This window comes from Macrotis lagotis, chromosome 5, assembly GCF_037893015.1.
Source record: "Macrotis lagotis isolate mMagLag1 chromosome 5, bilby.v1.9.chrom.fasta, whole genome shotgun sequence".
Taxonomy (NCBI): Eukaryota; Metazoa; Chordata; class Mammalia; order Peramelemorphia; family Peramelidae; genus Macrotis; species Macrotis lagotis.
Genome location: NC_133662.1, coordinates 266,967,020 through 266,990,594, shown reverse-complemented (window position 1 = coordinate 266,990,594; position 23,575 = coordinate 266,967,020). Strand labels below are relative to the sequence as shown.

The 23,575-nt window shown below is 42.0% G+C and overlaps 1 protein-coding gene across 9 annotated transcripts in view; it reads left to right on the top strand.

Moving 5' to 3' along the window:
- AGAP1 (ArfGAP with GTPase domain, ankyrin repeat and PH domain 1) overlaps nucleotides 1–23,575 on the top strand; it is a 647,020-nt gene that overhangs the window by 421,142 nt on the left and 202,303 nt on the right. For all 9 annotated transcript variants that reach the window (XM_074189810.1, XM_074189811.1, XM_074189806.1 and 6 more), the window contains one exon: nucleotides 13,493–13,597. In XM_074189810.1, the coding sequence (XP_074045911.1) occupies nucleotides 13,493–13,597 (105 nt within the window). The remainder of the gene's footprint in view (nucleotides 1–13,492; nucleotides 13,598–23,575) is intronic.

The following is a 23,575-nucleotide window of genomic DNA, read 5'->3' as shown; positions in this document are numbered from 1 at the left end:
CTGTCCAGCCATTAAGTGTAGATATTGTCATCTCCGGTCCTGAGCAGCTCGTGACGGGAGGCGACAGGGGCAAAGGAAAGAAAAACGAGGTGATCAAGAGATAATATTAACTAGAAAAATCAAGAAGGGTTCTGTCAGCCCCGGCAGAAAATGAATCATTCTTTCTCCTCTCCCACCCACCCACCCCAGCCCCCAGTTTTGTTAGTTTCTAGGACAGCTCAGGGGGTTTGGTTTTGTTTTGGTTGTTTTTAAGATGGAGACTTTCTATGATGGAAACTGATGTGAGTTGTGAGTTGGACCAGCCAACTCCACCGAGCCAAAAGTGGCCAACCCTCCCAGCCTGAGATGTCGCCCTCATTTCTGGCTTTGCAGGCTGCCCGAACCCCCACCAAACTTGTCTCACCCTTGTCCCATCTCGTCCTGTGATCCAGTGATTGCTGTGTTAAATTAGATTCTGTGTCCGTCATTATTAAAATGTGAAGTGTGTTGAGCACAAAGGATACATTTCAGGGCAGTTAGCTGAATAATTCTGCTCTTTATTATCCCAAATTACTGCTGGGCTCTGGAGAGGTGAGCAGTTTAGCCAATTATTGGCATTTGAGCCGGATTTGTGGGTGATTAGCTCCTGGTCGAAGCCAGGCCTGGCGAGGGCCTTTGAAGCTGGGGCCTGTGTGATTTTCACAGCGGTGAGGTAGGAATAGACGGCACTAATGACAGGAAGGTCGCGTGGGTGAGGTGACCCATGGGGGGGGTGGTGGGTTTAGCAAATAGGGGAGCCACAATAACAAGTGTGTCACTCACCCCACCGTGCATAATCATGCTTTATGGGATTGTGGGAGACGCTGACAGCTCAATTAGAGCCTCACCCTTTGTACCAGGAGCTCAGGGAGAATGACAGAAATATTACCAACAGAAAAGGGAGGGGGCCACAGGGGAACTGGTTAAAGATCCAGGGCTAGGATCCTCATTCCTGCCCCCCAAACCTTCCTCCATCTCCAATACAAAACAAGCTCCCCACCACACACACACACACACACACACACACACACACACACACACACACACACACTCTGTTATTTGTGAAATAATAGCTTATCCAAAGGAGGAGTATGGTGGCAAATATCACTGCTTAAAAAAAAAAAGAAATCTCTGTTAAGTTATCTTGCTGGTGTTTCTATGGAAACACTTCAAACTGCAGAGAAAGTTAAAATCTGTTTTAGAGATAATAGGGCCCTCTGTCCCCTGTTTCTGCCAAATATTCTTACTCCCTTCCACCAAAAAAAAAAAAGAAAGAAAGAAAAGAAAAGAAAGTCTTTGTCCCCAGAGGGCACGATTTTACTTGAGATTTTTTTTTAGGTAGAAGAAACAGGAAAGACAAGAGGAACACATTAGATTTGCAGTAATTAATATTTCTCTTACTGATTGTATTTCTCTTGAAACAGAAAGCAGTTTCCATTTTTTCATTGCCTGTTTTGACAGCAGCATGTCCAGTCAAATGATGTATGTCACAGCACTCTTAGATAACCCCGCTCCCCAACTCCAGAACTTAGGGGATCTGAGCCTATTGGCCTGGATCCATTACATTTGATGCCAAACCAACAAGCAAGTCAGGGTGATGGAGGCAAAAAAGACTTGGGTTTATGTCCTACCTCTTCCACATGCTAAACTGGGTCACTTTGACCAAAGTCTTTAGCCCAAAGTGTGCCAAGGAACTCTTTGATCCTAAGCTATAGAGCAGGTGCCCATTTGCACTGGTACACAGAAGTCTTCTTTATTGGGAGCTCACAGATCACCGAAGGGAGAGGGGATAAGAGATAAGAGAGGGAAGGGGTTATTTCTGGAATAATGTTCGATAGACCATGATATTGTAGTAGAGGACTAACCTTGGAGACAAAGTCACCAACTGTATGATGTAGGGTTTTGTGGAAGACAACTAGCCTTGGAGACTAAGCCCATCAACTGTGTGAATCCTGAGCACGTTCCTCTGGCCACCAATGAAATTGTTGGAATCTGTCAGTTATTGAGGAGTTGGCCATCCGCATAAGTGTGTGGATCCATTCTAGGTGTGGAGCTTTTTCTTCTCTGGATACACGCACCGTGTTAATATAACCATCAGTAGAATATGGAGAGCAGAATGTGCTATACTGAAAGCAAGACCACACCTATCACCCAACTCCAGCCTTAGACCCAAAGTCTTATGGAATAAATTCATCAAATTCTTTTGCTAGAATTAGCCTGACAGTCTCCCCAATATTAAGGTGATTATTGTCCTCCATATATTTTGCCTTGTCTCTATGGAAGGAACCCACCAAAACAAGGTGTCATCTTAACATAATCAATTACTTGTCAGCATCAGGCCAGAATTTCCACATCATGAGTTCCCAACCCTAAGGAAATTGTGTATCTTCCCCCCTCGCCAATGCGCAAGAGTCTTACAGCTATAAAAAGCTGAAGATTCTCCCAAAAGCTGAAGATTCTCCCCATGCTTCTCTAGACATTTTCACATGAGCTGCCTGACATTTAAAAAGATAGCATGTTAGCCCATACCTGGATTTGGCCAATGTCTTGGGCAAAGCCTGTTCATGTCTTCACATCAAACCACACCAAGAATCTGTTCAGTTCAACTCAATCCAAGAAACAGTGTTAGATGCCTACTATGTTCAAAGCACTTTGCATGGGACTTACCATATTAGGGGCAGTGTGGTTCAGTGGATAGAGAAATGAGAGATGGAATATTATATACAAGGGAGAGTAAGAATACCAGTTTAACTGGATCAGTAGTATACATAATATACAAGGATTCTACTATGCACTAATATGTATACAATGTACAATAATATATACAGGGAATACTATGTAATAAGCATACACACATACACACACACACACACACACACACACACACACACGCACATACAGGTAAAGGGCATATGGGGGAGTGTCAGCTTTTGTTTTGTCCTGGGGAAAATAGGGAGCCAATGGAGCTTTTGAGCAGGGAAGTGACTTTGTCAATGTGTATTAGGATGATCACTTTGATGTTATTATGAAGGATGAGCTAGAGAAGACAGAGATTAGCAGACAGAGACAAATTAGAGTGTCCTCTAATAGACAGATCATCTGTAAGTTAACAGCAGGAACTATTTACAAAGGTAAATTCCTGAAGGTTGACTTACATTCAACAACCTTTCTTTAGAATTAGCTTTCTGATCTCTTTATGTTTTGAGTGGGATGAGGACGTCCCAGGATCCTGAACTTGTCAATAGCAGTGCCCCAACCCTCCAAATCCCCCAAACTGCTTCTAGCCTAGCCTCTGGAGCCATCCATCTCTGAGGAGAGGAATTATTGTCGAGAGGGGGCCCACCTTCCTCAGCACACCTGCAGCCCCTAAGTGCTGACCAGTTGCTACAAATAAGAGGTGTAGAAGCCCCAAGAGTGAAGCTCCTCCCAGGCCGCCAGCTCTGCCTCATGCCCAGCCATCACTGCTCTCATCCAGAAGGGAGAAAGGGCTAGCCGCCCCCTTCACAATCAGTTGATCAGTTTATTGACCACTTCCAGATACTATTGCCTCCTCCAGGGTGGGTGGGTCAGCAGCAAGATCCCCTGAGGGAAAAAGAGGAGGAGGTCAGACAAGAGAGACCCCAACCCCTGACCTTGGGCCATGATCCCCCCTCAGACTCTTGATACAGGCAGCCCAGTTCACTCCAAATTCAAGAACTCTACAAACAATAACACTAGGGAAGAGGTGCTAATATCCACTTGTCCATTGTTCCCTAAGTATAGTGGAACTTTTTCATCTTACCTACTGCTTAAACTTTCCATATATGTTGTGTCCCCATTAGCATGTAAGCTCCTTGAGGGTGGGGCCTACTACATTTCTCTACCTTAGCATAATGTTTTGTATATAGTAGGCACTAATAAATGTTTTATTCATTTATCCATTGATTCATTCTTCCATAGTTTTTTTCATTGACTTTATCTTCTGAATTAGGAGCAGTATATGGAAAGGGAGATATCCAGGCTTAGCCACATGGGATCAAAGTCTTAAAGCTGGGCTGAACATCCTAGCCCCCTCTCTTCATTTTACAGAAGAGAAAACCCCGGGCAAGGGACTTACTTAGGATGATAGAAGCAAGAGATGAACTCAACTCCTGAGACTCTAAGGTCGGCACCCTTTGTCTCCAAGAAACCCACGGGTGCCACTGTTCTTTACACCAGGGCAATGCTCCCCTAATGAATGCTGTGACAAGATCAGTGGATCAAAAATGCTAAGAATGATTTTTCATGGGTGATCGTTCTGAAAATACATAAATGTGCAAGCAATACCTTTATATATGTGTATAGAAAACATGTAGATGTATGTGTAGCCCCAAATTACATTCAAATATTTATCATGTAGGAGTCAAATGTATGTATTTAATTATACATATATTAAAATATAATTGGTGCATACATTAATACATATTTTGCTAACATGCCACAAGGAATTCATAGCTTTAAGTAGAAGATAGCATAACAGTTTCATCATTGAAATTGTTGCTGATTGAGCCAGAAATGCTAAGGGAACTTTGGTGTAGATGATGATGGCTCTTAAAGAAGTAGGAACATAGGCACTTGCATGTGTAGGTCTTTCTACATCTGTATATAATGACATGTTTTTATATTTGAATGTAGGTCTACATATATGTACATGTATATTCAACAAGAATTTCTTTAGTTTCTACTTTGTAATAGGTACCATACTTGGCAAAATAAAAATACAAACACCCCCTGCCTTCAAGGAGCTTCTATTCTACTGGAACTCACCAATATGCATTTATAAATAGAAGGTATATAGAAAGCAAACCCAAAGTGGAACGGGGGACAATGACAATCTGGAAAATGGAGGGAATGGCTTCAGAGAAAAGCCTCAGCTCGCTTTATTTTAACCTTTAGAGGCAAGTTGGATCATTTAAATACATTGTTTCTATTATTTCTTTCCATTTATTTATATCATAACTAGTATTTCTACAGTACTGTAAGTTTGCCAGATCATTCTACCATCTTATTTGGTGTAAGTTGTCACAGTCACTGTGTTTCTCATGTTCCTGTTCTGATTTCTGCCTTTGCATCTGTTCTCATAAATCACCCAGACTTCTCTGTAGTCTTCATAGTCACCATTTCTTACAACTCTGTGACTTTCTATTACACTCCTTTTTTTAATATTATGCACTGATTATTAAGACATTAGGATTTATGGAAAATACTGTGAACTCAGGACATTAAACATGATATCAAATGGACAGTGTGGCAATACATGGAGAAATAAAAGCCAGGAGGATCTGCAGCAGTGCCCGAATGAAATATTGTTATTGTTCTCAGTATCAGGGCATAATAAACCCCTTTTTGAACCTTCAGACCCCATAGATAATACAAGTTGAATTGGATACATATGTATGCATGGACATGATGCAGACTCATCTAGCCCAACCTCACAGTGTGAACTTTCTTAGAGTAATAAAATACAACAAAACATACTTTTATACTATGAACAAACTCTTCTAACACTAGTCATTACTGTGTGATCTTGGGGAAGTCAACAAGCCTTGATTTCCTCATCTGTAAAATGACAGGGTTGGACTAGATGTCTCTGAGATTCCCCCCCCCCGCACGTTTTTGATCTGTGAATCCCCCTGGGATTTTATGAAGCATTTTATTCTTTTTTTCAGAGATAAAGCACTCTGTTTTATTAACCATTCATTAGCTCATATCACACTCGTGAGATTCCTACCTGAAGAGGCAGGATTTTATAGCAGACAAACTTGGCTTACTGTCCCAAAACAGTTTTCTAGTTCAGGTTGACAGTGAGGGGAACCATCATCCCACCATCCACTGCCTCTCCCTAATAAGCCCAACTGAAGCACAGCTCAGCTCCTGTCTGTGTCCTATCAGATGCTCCCATGGCACTCAGGAGCTACAAGAACAGATGGGAATTGTTGCTTATTTGTAGGTCGTATTGTTGAAAGTCAGATCTTTGAACCCACGGGCTCTGTAGAACACAGCCCCCCACCACAGCCTGGACCAGCAGCCTCTCCTTTCATGTACCCTGGCCCCCCACACAGGAGCCTTGTCATTAACCATCCCGACGGGCATCATAATGACCTGGATGCTGTGCCTGAGAGTGAAGCCCTCACCCACCTTGCAGGGTGCCTCAGATCTCCACCATGCAAGCTGATTGGCTCAGTTAGGGCCCCCTCCCAATCTCGAACAGCAAATGCAATCAATAAATCTTTGTTGGTAAATAATTGCTATTGAACAGAGTTTTAATATAAATTTATGAGCGGTGTTTTATCACAGCTTGGGGCTACAGCAAGCCACTGAGTGATGGATTTCAGATATCACTTCCATTCATTACATTAACTTTGTAAGTTATTTAAAGCTTGTACACTTCTCATCGCTTTTGGCTTGCTGTGACCTCCTGGGACTAGACCCAGAATCCACATGACTAATAAAGGCTTTGCCATAGATTGACGCACCAACTTTGGGGGGACAATAGGAAGAATTCCCAGAACAAAAGCAAGACGTTGAAACGTTGCCTGTGCAGAGAGATTGAGGGTTTGAGGGGTAGCTCATGAAAGTCACTGGCATCTCTGAACCAGAATGAAATTATTAACTGACTATAGTCAGTAATTAGGTGAACATCCCCAGTTTGGGGAATATGGTTTGGTTTTGTTCCTATCTATATCCTGACCTTTAGTTTCATTAGCACAAGGAATTTTGGTTCCGTTATATTCAACAAACATGTTTTTGGTTTTTGTTTTTTTTACAAGGCAGTGGGGTTAAGTGACTTGCCCAAGGTCACACAGCTAAGTAATTATTAAGTATCTGAGGCTGGATTTGAACTCAGGTCCTCCTGACTCTAGGGCTGGTGTTCTGTCCTCTGCCTCACCTTGCTGCCCCTTCAATGAATATATTAAACTACAACCATGTCCCATGAGCTAGGGTTACAGAGATTATTTTAAAGGAGACAGTGACTACTCTCAAGGAGATTCCATTCCACTGCGAGGGGGAGACACCATGTGTACCAATAAGTTTAATGCTTGTCCTTCATTTTTAAAGAAGACCATGATGTCAGGGAGGTGATGCTATGATAAGCACATGAATTGGATTTGAGTGAGGGGGTGCTGTGCTAAGTCACCAGCATCATTTTCTCCTTCAGAGCCACCCAGGTCCAGTGGCCAGATAGGAATCAGCATGACTGGAGTTTACCCTGGATACAAGGCAGTCAGGGTTAAGTGACTTGCCCAAGGTTACCCAGCTATTAAGTAAGAGTCAAGTGTCTGAGGAGATCTCCTGTCCTCCTGACTCCATGGCTCTGTCCACTGTGCCACCTAGCTACCCTCATTACCAGTAAGTTATGACCAAACAAATAGTAAGTAATTTGGGGAGGAGGGGGGAATGATCGTGTTCCCTGTGAGGTGAGGGAGATGGACTAAAAAGCCTCTGAGGTCCCCCTGCGTCTAGATCTTGAATACTTCTGGAAATTTATGAGCATTTTGTCCCTCTGAAGAGACAATTACTTTACCTGATCAGCCACTCTTCCTGGGAGGATCAGCACAGCCTCTTAGAGTAGGTGACATTGAAATTCCAAGAGGTATGGAAAGGGAGCAGACCTGGAAGTCTCAGTGTGTAAATTCCTGCTGATGCTGATTTTCCACTCCTCTGATGACTTGGACAGATCCCTGACATATGGAGACATCTTGCGGGTTTGTCCAGGTCGCCCATTCTGTATGTATCAGAGGCAGGACTGGAACCCAGGGCAGTCGGTCAACAGGATTCTGAGGATGCCAAAAAATGTTATTACAATCCATGGCTCCAAAGAGTGCCCTCCTAATGAGGAGGCAAAACAATTAAGGAGACATGCCTCTTCTGTCCTGTCCTCTCCATTCACATAAGAAGAGTGATTTTAAGGCTCTGCACCCTGCCTGAATTTCATGATGGAAAATTGCTAGGAAAATGCTACAAAAGTAAAGCAGTATTTCTCAAGTAGATGCTGTCCATCTTTAGGGTGAAACCCACGTGAAGATGTGGCAGATCATTTAACCCAAACCCGGACATTTAACCCCTAAAATGCAACTGAAAAAACTGGGAAGGGCCAAGCTTTGCACAACAGGGGCTGAGGAAAGCACTGCTTACTGTCAGGATCACTTCATTTTTGTTCCCCTGGAATATCCCTATACTACTGAGCTACCAAGGAGATCAACTCTTATATAAGGTGCAAAGACCTGTCCATTCTTTTATCTTTGTATAAAAGATAGCTAGGTAAAGCTTTCCAATCAGATTTGTTGAAACTAGAGCAGGAGTGAGGAACCTTTCTTCTGCCAAGGGCCACTTGGATATTTATAACATCATTTGTGGGCCATTCAAAATTATCTACTTAAAACTAGCCTGCTATATTTGGTCAAACATTTAACTCACCTTGAAAACTACATTTTGAGTCCCACCTGTGGTTGCCTTGGCCACACCATACCAGGTGATTTCTTGGGCTGTATATGGCCTACAGGCCAGACATTCCCCACCCTTAAACCCAGAGGGTAGCTCACCATGGAAGGGCCAAGGATCTGTTTTGCCCTAGGCCTTTTCAAAAGCAAGACAAGTTCTCTGTGCAGTTATTTGTGTGATAGAGAAGTGAGACAAGTGGAAGAACCCAGAACTGGAGAGGCCTCCAGGTTAGAGGAGGAGGATTTCTTCCTGCCCCTGTCATCTGAAGCAATTTCAGGGGAACTAATTATTCAATGCCCAACTCAGAAAAAAATAGACCTGGCCAAGATTCGACACAAGATTGCTAACTTATGTGTATCCAACAGACAGCCAACCCTGGCTTTTTGAAGTTAATCTACTTCACATTTTTTGGTCCCCAAATTACTTTCATTTAGTTTAAGCATCCAAGTTCTATTTGGTTTTTAAATGATCTGGACTTAATTTTACCTGTGATTCATGGAAACTACCCAGTGATGGTGATGATAGTGATGATGATGTAGGTGTAATGACAAGCCAGAGTCAAAGAATCACAAGGCTAAAAGGGACTCTGAAAGATAGTTTTTGCAACCTAATATCTGAAGAAAGAGTTTTCTCCATGAAATCCTCAACCAGGGTGTGATTATTCTCTGCTTAAAAGAATTCTAAGCATGAGGACCTTCCTCCTTTCCAAAGAGCCCATTCCACTTTGAGATAGCACTAATGTTAGGAAATCATTCCTGTCATGTGAAAGGACTCCTTGGGCCTTGGATATAGGAGTCCCCTGCCTCCCTGGTGAGCTCACTCTCATCATATCCTTCTTCCCCAGATGCTTTGGATAATTCTCTCCAGTTACCAGTTAGCTGGATGGAGGTGATTATTTTTAAAAGAAATACCACATTATGACCCAACTTTCATTCCATAGTTAAACGAGTTCCTCAAGGTCTATGGGCCTCAGTCTCCTCATTGTAAAATGAAAGGATTAAATTAGATGACCACTGAAATTTCAGGTCTAATTCTATTGCCCTATGACCAGATAATCTCATATTTCCAACACTAAAAATTCTCTTTGTGACTTTGATGCCTTTCACAATAAAGAATAATAGCTACCATTTACAGAAGACTTTACAAAATATTATCTCATTTTATCCTCACAGCAGCCTTGGGAAGTGTTATCATTACTCCCATTTTACAGATGAGTAAACTTGGACAGCATCTTTTAGGAACGATGAATAGCTTGTTCTCTTTCCTGACCTACCAGTGGCTCACACCTCCCCTCCAAAATTACCTTATATTTTCTTCACATAGGTTTATATAGACTTTCCCCTTGTGGACTGTAAACTTCTTGAAGCGAAGACTATTTCAGTTGTGCCTTTGTATCCACAACAACAGAGAGGCTGACACACAGTATTACTGAATAAATGTTCTTTGATTATTGTTTGGATAATTAAATCTATAAGCCCAAGACCTGTTATTCTCTCTGTCACTATGTTCCCAGTGCTTGCAGCATATGGTAGGCCCTCCGTAAATACTTTTAATATTGATTCAATCAATTAGCGAGCATTTCTTAATCATTTACTATATTCTAGGCACCAGAGACGTGCTGACCATATAAAGAAAAGAAAAACATGCTCTACCCCGAAAGAGCTCACATTTTAATGGGGGACACAGTTTATGCATATCTAGAGGCCTATAAAGGAGAGCCAAAGCATAATAATTGGGTTCTGCCCTGGGTTCTTCATTCAGGTCAGCCTGCAGTACATGATTTGGACATTGTAATCAAGATTGCCTTGAATAATCTGCCGTCTGCAATTGTTACAAGACAGTCCATTTTGCATTTTATCACTGATAAATGAAGGGGTTTTTTTGGTCTGCCAGAGTAAGTGCAGAACAGCTTAATCCCCCAAATGGATTAATGGGGGTCAGAGTTTCACATCCTTGCCTAATTTTCATATTTTCATTCTTCCTCACCCCACCCCATCTTTATTTATTTAATTAATATCTTTATGGTTTCCATTGAAGGAGGACTAATGATAACTGGGGATTTGCCTGTGAATGTGACTGCCCGGTCACCTAAAGAGCCCTGAGTATCCATCTGGCCCAAGGCCCTGGGGTTTGAGTTGAGGATTAGGCCTTATTTGGGTGGGGAGGGATGGAGCTTTTGGATGCGATGAAGCAGCTCTAATCTGCCAGGGGCACAATATCAACCCTTGGCCCTGGCTTTTGTTAGAACTTCATCTGAAGTGGAGGATGGAAAAATGTAAGCCCAAATATCGTTTGCTCCGAGGATGATTCTGCTAAGTGGGAGCCCAGAAACCTCTCAAGTCAGATTGGGTGGAAGACTTGGGTATTGTAACCACCTGTCTCTTATTCGAGTGACCCAACTGGCTTCGATGAGTGCCTACCATTCAAGCGGGTTTCTTGAATACATGATGAGATAAGCCATTCAAGAGAGCTTTATTCAATTTCTCATCCACAATAACAGATTATTTATAAATTTACATTCTCTGCCAGTGGCAAGGAGTAGAAGTCTCCAGTTTACAAATCATGTACACCCAAAGCTCACTTGTACATTGGCTATTTCTAACTCTGATTTCAGTATTCTCAATTATGATTAGATTCCTAGGCTAGCCCAAAGAAGTCTATTATTTTCTGTAATGATGATGGTGATGGCAATAATAATGATGACAATGACAAAGTTGACAAAGTCAACAAATTTGAAGTTTACCTGTATAATGGACAGAGAATGGCGATAATATGTAAAACTACAGATTTCTTCCTTTGCATTATACATGCACACTATGTATGTATGAATATATATGCCTCCAGACATACAGGTATATGTACACCTATTTCTTTTCTCTTTGACATGACAGAAATGGGACATGGGAGGAATTAAGAAAAGACTGGAATGTTACTTATACGTGATCTTATCAAGTTTAATTAAGTCAAACTGAAAAATATCGATAATTTCATAGAGGTTCTCTTGGCTTCTAGTGCTTTGGACCACAGCAGGTTTTACTAGCAAAGATTTTCAAACTGAGAGCCTTTGGAGCACACTCCAGTTTTTGAGGGACTTTGAGATTTAGGTGGGGTTCTAGTCCTTGATTATTTTCTCTCACCTCTCATTAGTATCTTCTATCTACTTTTGCACTGACCATCTCCCTTATCTGGAATGTCACCCCTCTGAGATACATCTCAAAGATTCTTTAGTACCCTTCAAAGCTTAATCCATAGCTAACCTCCTACATGAGGCTTGCCCTGATTCCCACTCTCTCCTCAGCCCCAAGTATTAGTTCTCTAGCACAGATGACTTTATTTTATTTGGTATGTATTTTGTATTCATTTTTCTGTGTACATGTCCCTCTCCCTTTCCACCTCAATAGAATGAAACCTCTCAGAGGGCAGGGTTCATTTTCTCAGGTCTTCATCTCCCTCCTACATAAAGCCTTTCTAAGTTCTTAGCACAGTAACTGGCATGGGCACCTAACAGCCTCATTTGATTTGTTGATTGATTGGTAGTTCAAAGGTAGGAGGAAGAGGATTATAGAGAATTAGCCATTTACAAGCTTGTACATGTGCAATTTGGTCATTTGTAACCTGGAATTCCTCTCCTCTGGTAGTTTTTTTGTGGGAGCCACCATCTTGGAATGATGAGCGCAGAACAAATAGAGACCCTCCTATGGACCAGACAGGGAAGGTTCTGAGAACTGAGCCCTGATTTCTCTTAGATTGAATGTGGATTGTGAACTCCTTCATATTAATGGAAGTCTTATATTTTCTTGATAAGAAAGAGGTTATATTAGAATAAATGCTCATCAGAATCACTTAAATGATTGCATTAAGTCTGTCATCACATATAGAGGATAATTGGTTCCAAATTTTGCATGCATTTCAAGAAATGATAAAGTGGTTTAGCTTCAGAATAGACTCAAATTTGTTGCTGGGGCCAGTGGATTTTTTTTTTAAATTCCTACTCTTATAAATTGCACTAAGTATAAAATGAAAAAGACCTGAATTTAAAATGCCATTTGCAAACTGAACAGAAGAATACACTTGAACAGGATGGAGATTCTGATATGTTATTAGTTAAACTCAGATCCTTAAGAAAAAAACAGCTAATTTTTTTTTTTAATGATCGCATTCAAATTATTGGTCTTTCACATATAATTGACTGAATAATTTATTGAGAATGTGTGATGTGACATGCATATCATATATGTTTTAACTAATGTAGTTAATCCCAGAGCATTGTGCTAGTAATAATAATAACTCATGGTCTTATGAATGAATAAAGCTTTTATTAACCACTTACCATGTGCATTAAGGCCTGGGGCTATGAGGAAAGAAGTCATAGGGGTCCTGGGCTGTAGGAGCTCCAATTATAATGGGCGAACCTCGGCATGGGGTTCAGGAGCAGTCAGAAGCTTTAGGGTGTGGTAGTCATACCTATAATCAGGCCAGACAGAACTATCTGTTTCTGTTTCTCTTGAACCACTTGATAGGCCCAAGTACTTCCTTCCAGAGCCATTTGTCCATAATAGAGTGATAGTGATGAAGAACTGAAGAGGTCAGTACAAAGGGGGAGGGGGGAAAGGATACCCACTAATAGCTTGAAGGTTTGGAAAGGCCTTATTTATGTAGGAGGGTGAAAAACAGTAAGAACAATGACAAATGTGCATGTGGGGGGGGGGTAAGCTAAGGTTTGCAGAAGCCCTTTACAAAGGAGGTCAGTATCATCATTTTTCTCCCCTTTAACAGATGAGGAAACTGAGGCATACAGTGGTAACATGATTTGCCCAATGTTATCCATATAGCAAACATCTCATTTAAATTCAAGTTTTCTTGATTCCAAGCTGATCACTCTGGGAAAATTCAAACATAATTCTAATCAAATGTATCAAAAGCAGACACCCCAAAATCTTGGAAAAACTTATATGCAGTCAACAATTTTTTCTTTGTGGAAGATCTTATATTTCCTTTTCCTTCTTTCTTTCAGGGCATGCTGTTAAAGCGGAGTGGCAAATCGTTAAATAAAGAATGGAAGAAGAAATACGTCACCCTGTGTGACAACGGGGTCCTGACCTATCACCCAAGTTTACATGTGAGTGTTTGAGCTAGGATATGGAGGCCTAGTTGGTATTAGGAGCAGCAGAAGTCCTGTCTGTTTGTCCATCTTGCTGCTAAGCCATCCCAGGGGTCATAGTTTGATCTACTTCCATCATTTGGAAATAACTGGCTTCCATCCCTACTGTAGAAAAAACAAGCCGCCTATTTGAGAAGACCTGTATTTCCTTTTGTTTTTACTTCTCTCTTCATTATTTTATTTTTTCAATTACATGCAAAGGTAGTTTTCAGCATTCATCCATTTGCAAGCTCGAGTTCCACATTTTCCTACCAGCCTCCCTTCTGTCTCCTCTGTGCACGGCAGCCAATAACCTGGTTAAAGTTCTACACGCACAGGTGTGTTGAACATTTTCCATATTAGTCATGTTGTGAAAGATGAATTGAACCTAAGGGGGAAAAAACATGAGAAAGGAAAACCTAAAAGAAGTTTTAAAAAAAGGAACATAGGATGTTTTGTTTTGCATTCAGACTCCATAGTTTTTTTCTGTAGATGTAATACTTGCATTTCTTGAGTCTCTACTTCAAAAAAGAATTGCTAGTGCTAGTTTTCATATTAATCTTCCCTTTCCTGTTCTGCCTTGTAACAGGAAGGAAGAAGGGAAGAAGGAAGGGAAGGAGGGAGGAAAAGAAAGGCGAGGGAAAGGGCAAGAGAAAGCAGCTTATTAGAAAATTTCTGACACTTTGCAGTATTCCACAGTTGCTCATTTTTATTTCACACTTCTGTGGAAGAAGGAGGGTGGGCAGATTAATTTGATGAGGTCTTTTCTCATGAGGCACACGGCCCAAAGCATTGTCCTTCTTTGTCCTTCATTTCTGCAAGACTATGGCCAGCTCTTAAACTTTCTGGACCTCAGTTTCTGTAAAATGAGTTCGATTGGACAACTTCCAGGGCCCTGCCACCTTCTTGATCTTGTTTTCTTCCTCAAGTTGTCCCCTTCTGGCTCTAAATCTGGAATTCCATAGTTCTTTCCAGCAGTTCCAAGTTCTCACGGACCCCCTCGCCAATCCGTGCTTCCTTTCTTTGCCCCCATCACCTTTCTCAAAAACCTTGTCTGACTCCTTTTGCCTTCTAACCCACCTACAAATCTACTTGGGTCTACGCTACTAAAAACAAAAGCAGAATCCTTCTCTGAGCAGTCAACAGTGGCTCCATACTGCCATCACCTCTGGCTTCCATCCCCATCAACCCTGTTCTCCAACTGTTCTTTCCATAATCCCCACTAGCTTCTCCCCACCAGAGCCTGGGCTTTTATCTCTGAGTCTCCACTTTCTTGAGTCTCCCTTAGCAGTTGATTCTCCACCTCTCTCCCTTTCGTCCCTTTATGTCCCCTCTCCCTTTCTTGGTTTCCAGGGCCCCACTTTCTCATCCTTCTTCTGCTTCTTTGACCTCTCCTCCATTTCCTGGAGAGTCATCCAGCTCAACAAGGTCACAGGTCCTTTGGGGTATTTGAGTAGTCCTCTTCCCGGTGTCTAATTATAGGCAACCCACAGCTTTGCCCTTGCCATTTCTTCTGTCCCATCCACTCCCACAGCTATGGTTATTACTTCTATGCTGATCCCTCCCAGAATTATATTTCCAGGTCCGCCCATTTAGCTTCCAGTCATTCCCTGAATTCTATCTTTCTACTAATAACAATGTAGCAGAACTAGAAATCTGGAAAAATATCACTGGGAAGAGATGATACACTTTGTTTTTATTCCCATGAAAAGGAAAACCAGGCTCACGAGATGAATGTCATAGGGAGACACATAAGCCAAAAGAAAGAGGAATTCTCTGGTCACCAGCTGTTTGACAATGGAACTTCCTAGAAGGGAGTGAGCTTCCTGTCATAATAGATGTCCATGATGCTTTGAAGGAATTGCTACATTAAGTAAGACAGCTGCTCTAAGAAGGTTCGGACAGTTTTTCATATATTTTAAGGCCCAAACTAATTAAGCATAGTTGTTTCAAAATGGAAGACAAAGATGAATTTAAACAAATAGCCATACTCTCAATTCAAGACTTTCAGACCCTTCTTTCCCACTTTGAGAGAGGTGTGCCATTTAGGTAAGATATCTTAATAAAAACCATTTTAATCACTCTGGAAAAAAAAAAGATTCTATCAGAGGAGGGAAGGATGTTTCCATCTGATCTTTGAACCTATATCAGTTGAGTTTTAAATGAAAAAACAGGTCTGACCTGTAAGTACTAGCACTATTTTGGTCAGAGGCTAAACCAAAGCAGTAGAATTGGTTTTGTTTTGTAATTGTCCTGTGGTTGGTCAATTTATCCCTATAATCACTTAGCTTCCTATGGATTGGGTTTCAGTCATCCATTCATCCATCCATCCATTCATGTATGCATTCCACATACATCTGTTAATCATCCTCTCTGTTCAGAGCTCCACGTTTGGTGCTAAGAGTTATAAAACTATAAGGCAGCACTGACCTTTCCCTCACAGAGCTTTCTATCTAGTAGAGAGATTAAAATTTAAAAGATATGTCTATCATAGAATTTTCAGTGTACACAAGCAAATTTTTAATTCATAAAGAGAATTCCCCAGAACTAAAAACGATTAAAATCATTATGTGGTGGCTGGTACCATTGAGAAGTTAAGCTGTTAGCATCCAGGTCCTTTAGAAAGGGTCAGGATACTTTGCCCAGGACCCTTTGAATATGCTGGCACAACCACTTCATTGCTAGGTCACATCAATCCACTCAAACAGCATTGAGTAATCACCAAGGGTCAGGTGAGTGGCAGCACAGATAAAGGTTTGTCCTTAAAAGCATTTTTATTCAACTCTTACCTCTGATACTTACTGACCAGATGACCCCAGACTAGTCCTTTAGCCCATCTGTATCCCAGGCAACTATCCAAGACCTAAAGTTCCAAAGGAGTTGATGATATCCCTCTGTGGGAAATGAAGAATCACAGGTCCAAAAACAGAAGGTACCAGGGTCTAGGGTGACAAAGACAAAAACAAAACATTACCTGCCCTCACCAAACTTAACTCTGCAAACTTCATATATATATTTCAGAAGACTTTAAATGTCATTTGCTCATATCGTTTATATTTATAGCACCTACATTTCCCAAAGTGTCACTGGAACCATCTATTTTAACTCAGAAGGGGGCATTTTGCCTAAAGTAGCCAATATCCAGAAAGTTTGACAGTGTCCCACAGCCCAAGGCCCCCACCTCTACAAGAGACAGAGGAATGCTCTCTCCTGTTTGGTCACATTTTTGTGAAACAGAGGCTCTCTGTAGGTATGTCCCACTTGGTGGATACCTAGTTATTTCACGTTGCCTTCTCCATTAGACCATGAGCTCCCCAAGGAAGGTCACATTTTTGTGAAACAGAGGCTCTCTGTAGATATGTCCCACTTGGTGGATCACAGTCCAGGTAGACCTAGTTATGACAGCTCATTCTAAGAATCCTTTACTTTTCCTTCCTCCGATTTAAATGCCTGCCTTGGGGACCACTATGATAGAAAAATGGAGGGAATAATGAGAAAGCCCTCGAACCTCAGGGCGTCACAGTTCACTGTCACTGCCTATTCATCTTTCTCGTCTGGAGAGGCGCATGGAGAGCGTGGTTGAGATGGTGACTGACTGGACTCCAAAGGGACCCCAGTGAACCCCATGACTGTGCTCCTATTGCATGTTCTAAGAGGTTCCATTGCGGGGAGGGTGCTCAGTGATGTCTGCCCCAGCTGTTGAGGGTGGTTGCCATGCTCTGGAATCGCCCCCCTCTCAGGGCTTCTGCTCCAGAACGACCTATGCTTAGACTCCAGTTGATGACATTGAATCTGTTGTTCAGGCAGCACTAGACTCCCTTTAAGAGGCATCTTTCTGAGTGGATGCAGGAGGGGAAAACCATCGAAGTTGTTTCCATTTGTTTTGGGGTTTTTTTGGGGGGGGCGGTTAGGTTTTTGCAAGGCAAACGGGGTTAAATGGCTTGCCCAAGGCCACACAGCTAGGTCATTATTAAGTGTCTGAGACCGGATTTGAACCCAGGTACTCCTGACTCCAGGGCCGGTGCTTTATCCACTACACCACCTAGCCGCCCCTAGATTTTGCAAGGCAATGGGGTTAAGTGACTTGCCCAAGGCCACACGGCTAGGTAATTATTAAATGTCTGAGGCTGGATTTGAACTCAGGTACTCCTGACTCCAAGGCCAGTGCTCTATCCACTGCGCCACCTAGCCGCCCTCCATTTGTTTTTCAGATAGGAAGAGACCTAAAATCTTCTTGGCCTGAAGTCTAGAGGGAGCCCACAATTATTTTCTCCACTCTCTAATACCCTTCCCCCAAGAAAGTGTACACACACACACACACACACACACAGACACACACCACAAACCATTAACAGGATTATGGCCTATATTGTATTCTTGTATTCTTGCCAAATGACTGACTTCTCTCTTTCAAACTCAGTTTGCTGAGATGGTCTCTGAGGTCATGACGGCTCTGGATCTTGATGGTCTATACATATCTTGTGGATACCTAGTTATTTCACGTTGCCTTCTCCATTAGACCATGAGCTCCCCAAGGAAGAAAACAGTCTTTAATTTCTCTACTAAATAGAAAACTTAGACTAATTCTCTGTTAACTCTAATAAATTCACCAAAATCTTGAGAATTCCCACCATCTTCAGATGCATTTGGAGAATTAGTTGTTATTTTAAAGAACCATTTCTTGATGCATCAGTTGTTTTGTTTTGTTTGTTTTTTTACCTCTTGCTCTTGGCACAGCGCTTCCTGGCCCACTGTAGGCGCCTGCTCAATACTTGTTAGTAGATTAATTGATAGAGGCTGAATTAAGCTTCCAAGGATGAACATCACACAATATCGGATGCGTTCTGCCTTTCTAATAGAGCCTCACTCAACTTGGATAAAAAGTTGAGGTGAAGGATTTCATCAGTCAATTTAATGTGACTCAGCAACAGGCGCTGAGTGTGCCAGGGTGTAGGCCTTCAGGAAGCTTATATTCTATAGAGAAGGACCTCATAGTCAGCATTTAATGACTATGTAAATATGTGCAAGAGTTGTGATCTATAGAAATGAAATTACAAGTCCAATGATCCCCAAAATAAGAAGGAAGATCAAATGAACATTCTGTAATAGTAATGATCAAACTCCACCTCCTAAAAGAGATGAGAAAATCTGGCTCATTTCCATTTTGGTGCAGGTGGCAGGTGATGAGCGTGACTCCTAGGTAGCAGGTGCTACTGCAGGCCCGTGCAGTCTGAGCTGACTGTTTTTTTCCTCTTTAGTACCAAGGATGGCAGGATGGCTACCTAGATAAAATGTGTGTGGAACTAGGGCATGAGGAGAGGGGCGTATATTTGTTTAGGAAGGTGATAGGAAATAGAAGAGGAATCAATTAAAAAACAGAAACACTATTAGTACATGAACTAACCAACTTAGAATAATTCTCTCTGTTAACTTTAATAAACTCACCAAAATCGTGAGAATTCCCTCCATCTTCAGATGCACTTGGAGAATTATTTGTTATTTTAAAGAAAAATTTCTTAATGCATCAGTTTAGGGGTTTTCTTTATCTTTTTGAATTTTATATTGTTTTGTTTGGTCTTGACCTCTAAGTTCATTAATCAGGCACTCATAGTAAGAAAGCCCTTCTGATGAAGATTGGCAGTAGTCCTGTAACTTAAATCCTTAGAGAATTCTCTAGGCCACTGAGCAAGAAGTTAGGTGACCAGCCCAGGCCCTCCATTCACTGTGTGTTGAATTCAAGTCTTCCTGACACTTAGCCCCGCACTGCCTGCAAGCCCCTCTGCCTCTCATTCAGGAGACATTTTAGTCTGTGTTCAGATACCATCAGCTCTGTCTCTAGGATGGAGCACAGTCTTTATCATAAGTCCATCACAGAATAGCTGCAATATTTTTTTGCCCCACAGTTGTTTTTGCTTACTGTATTTCAGCCCATTCTCTTCTTCTCGACTCCCATTTATTCTGTTCTTTCTCTCCTTTCACTTTGTCCCTCCTCAAAAGTGTGTTGTGGGGCAGCCAGGTGGCGCAGTGGAGAGAGTGCCAGCCCTGGAGCCAGGAAGACCCATGCCCAAATCTAGCCCCAGACACCCAAGAACCACCAAGCCTTGTGACACCAGGCAAGCCACCAATCCCACCATCCTGCCAAAAAAAAAAAAAAAACAAACCACAACAAAATAAAATGTGTTTTATCTGACTACCCTCACCCATGATCTTCCCTTCTTTTGTCTCATCTAAATCACCTTTCCCTCCCTCTGTCCCTTTTTCTCATCCCCCTCTTCTCCCTTTTCCTCTATAGATTTCTATACCCCATTGAGTTTGTATGTTATTTTCAGGAGACATTTTAAATCATTTAGGCTCGTAGATGCTTGAACAGCATCCCCCTGTCCCCAGAACAGTCCTGTCATCTTGAATTTAAGTAAACTTCATTACTTGGCCTTCCAAAGAATGACTACCTGCCATTTGGAGGCTGAGCAGCAGGACCAAGGACAGCTCTCAAGAAAGCCAGAACCTTTGACTCTGGTGTCTCCACCTGCATCTCCCCATCTCCCTGCTCAGGGGTAAGGGCTTACCTCAGCCCACTACCCCTGGGTCCTCCTCATTGCTTCATTTCTTCCTGACCTCCCAGACTGTGGACACTGCCACTGAGCAACTTGACTTGTTTTTTGGAATACAGGAGAGAAGGACCTAATGAAAGAGACCCCAAGTCAGCAATTGTTATGCCACTCAGTGTGCTGAGTTCGACTGGGACTTGTAAGAAATCTAGGTTCAGACACCAAGTCTCTGGTTGGTTATCTTCCCCCACCCCCCAGCCTCAGTTTTCTCATCTGTAAAAATGGGCATAATTTGTTCCCAGGGTTACTCAGAGACTCAAAGGGCCTTAGCAGGGAGGAAGTAAAAAAAGCTAAATCAAACTAATATATAGATCTCAGGTCTGCCACATAATGATCTGAATGATCTTGGCCCATAGTTCCTAGTCAGTAAAATGAGCAGAACTGGGATTCTTTTCATGTTATGTCCTTCACTGATCTTCTGGCAAAGCCTCGGCATTTGGATATTTTTTAAATGTTACATTTTTATTTCTATTAACCTTTAACTGAAATTGAGCATTTTCTCGATTATGAATTAAACCAACAACAGCAGTGATATTCGGGGCCAGAAAGGCCTAAGCAGAACCAGGATTCCCACTCGGGTCGTGTGACTCAACCCATTTTCCTCTATGCCACATGGTGTTTTCCTGGGAGTTTCTAGGACTGTCCCTACAGCATTAACCCATTCCATCCTAAGTTATTTTTGCCAAGTTGCTGACTTTGAAGTGAACCTTCATATATTTTGATTTGCATTTTTCTAATTATTCGTGATTTGGCAAATTCTCCCAACTCTGGCCATTTCCCTTGGTTGTTCCCCATGCTTCTGATTCTCCCCCTCCTTGTCTCTTTCTTCTGCATTTGTTCAAGACACAGTGAAGATTTCCACTTTCTTGTCAACCCCCCCCCAGCACACACACCCATGCAGTTGCTTCCCTCTTTTGACTCTCTTGGGTCTGTCTCATCTATAGCTTGTCTGTACAATATCATTTTGTTGTTGTTGTTACTTCCATCAGAATGTGAGCTCTCTGGGGGCCAGGACTGGTTTTTGCCTTTCTTTGTGTATACCCAGTGGATGTGTAATCGATGCTTCTTGGCTTGACTCAGTTGGTATCCGTACCTGAAGAAGAGAGTTTGGTTCTTACTGTCTCCCTTAGACTATGAAGAATGGCCCTTGGCAAGGTGCTGCTACTGCTCCAGTGGAGCAAAGGTGACCCTGCCAACACCAAGCAAGGCCTTTCAGTTGACCTATCCATTAAGCTGCAGAAGTTCTAGATATGGGTTTGGTTGGGCACCTTTCTTCTGTTATCCCAAATCCAGCCTAGCCTTTTGGAGATTCTGTTTGCTCATCTGTAAACTGGAAGTACATACATTGTTGTAAAGATCACATAAGAAAATTTGTGAAAAGTGCTATATAAACCTTCGAGGGCCTTGGGCAAGTTAGCTCAAACTAGTTAGCATTGTTCTAGAGTTGAGATGCATGCCATGGAGGGACTGCTCACACAGATATAGCTATGGGTAGTACCCTTAAGTTTTGGATTCCTGGAAAGCTGATACCACTAATAGAGACCAGTGGCCAGTATAGTCTGAGGATCTGAGGCCATCTGAGGTTTGGTTTCAGGCAGTAGAAATGCTCAGTCTCAAAAGAAAAGACTCACGTTGGGCAAAAAAAGAGATGTATTGAAGTGATTCCTTGTGGATGAATGATGAACCTCAGTCAGCTTGGTCACAGAAGGCAAAACAGACCCACTAGGAAAAGTTGCACATTTCCAGTGGACATAAAGGAAAAGCTTCCTAAGCATGAAGGATAAAAGCCCAGAATCCGGATAGGTCACCTGGAAGGGATTTCTTCTTTGGACAGGATTCTAGTTTGAGGTGAGGACCTGGATTTGGGGCCTTCCCCCCCCACCCCAAGTTCTGGACAGTCTTAGGATCAGGGCTCCAATATGGAGAGGCCTTCCAGAAAAGTGAGCTTAATAACAACCTGGCCTGTGAGCCAAGCTCCTTCATGAAGGACCAGCATGACATCTACACCATTGCACTTGAATGGGCATTTCTGACATCATGGCAACTATTAGTACAAGGAGACACAGAATGTCACAAAGTGCCTTAAACTTTTCTCCTTCCATTTCAATATTCTTGAAGTTCCTGATATATCAGACTCTGGGGTGGGCTTGGTTATACAAAGACACAAAACTGGCTTTGCCCTCCATGAGTATCTTTTTTTCCTGTGGGAAATTCCATAGGAATACCGTAAGTCAACACAACTGTTCAAATTAATTTCTGGAGAAAAAGTTTTAATGAGAAAGAGGACTGGGAGAGGCTCCCTGTGGATCATACCTGAACTGGGCTTTATCAGACATGCAAAAGGGAATCACTGGCCCAGGGTAGAACGTCCCAGAAGTAGAGTAAGACTTTCCTTCCTAAAAGCTCATTTATTCCTTCACTGCAGCAAGAAACATCTAATATAGGTTTTAGTCTGAGTGTGTTCAAATTAGTGAAGTAGCTCCTGTTCTCAAGCAACTTAATGTTCTACTGGGGTGGGAGAGACTGCCAGCCTCACACTGATTCAGATTGTTTTAGGCACAAAGAATGATTTATCTAACATCCCTACATTACCACACAACATAAAATGTCAGTAGGCCAAGTGGATGAGCATATTTTTTAAAATATTTCCAACTGTTTGTGAGAGAGACTAGAAAATTCATGCTTAAACCTTAATTTCTACTGGGAGGGGAGAGAGAGAGAGACAGAGAGAGACAGACAGAGAGAGAGAGAAAGAGAGAGAGAGAGAGAGAAAGACTACTTTTATTAAATCAAAGCCCTGTTTATGCTTAAGTGATTTCCTGTTTATTATCTGCACCCTTTAGCCTTTCAGAAATTGGGCTTTATAAATGAACTAAATGTTCACCCAGTGCTTTACATGATGTCATGATGTTTATAAAACCTAGTGAGTCTCCCTGGGGTGAAACCAGGACAAAGTGGCATCTCTGGATTTCCCTGAAAATGTGTGAATGCGAAGCATACCAAAAATAATAAATAGTCTAATTGCCCAAGAATTGCTTTTCTGAGCAGGGAAAAAAACTGGAAACTCCTCCCCCTTCTCTCGGTTTCTACCATCCATTAAATTTATTAGTATTTTAGCCCAAGCGCAGCCTGTGCATGACTCTCAGTGCAAGTGTCTGCATCTGGATTCATGGCTCCACAGTGGTAGCTTAGAGTCTGGATTCACCAGTTTGGCCCATTGGACTTGGGGATGACATTCTTAAAGTATCAGGCTCCAGTAAGATATTTGGGGCTCTTTAGACATCCTGGGCAGTCTGGACACTGGGATATCCCTTTGCCTTCTCTCTCATATTGATAATGGACAAGGACA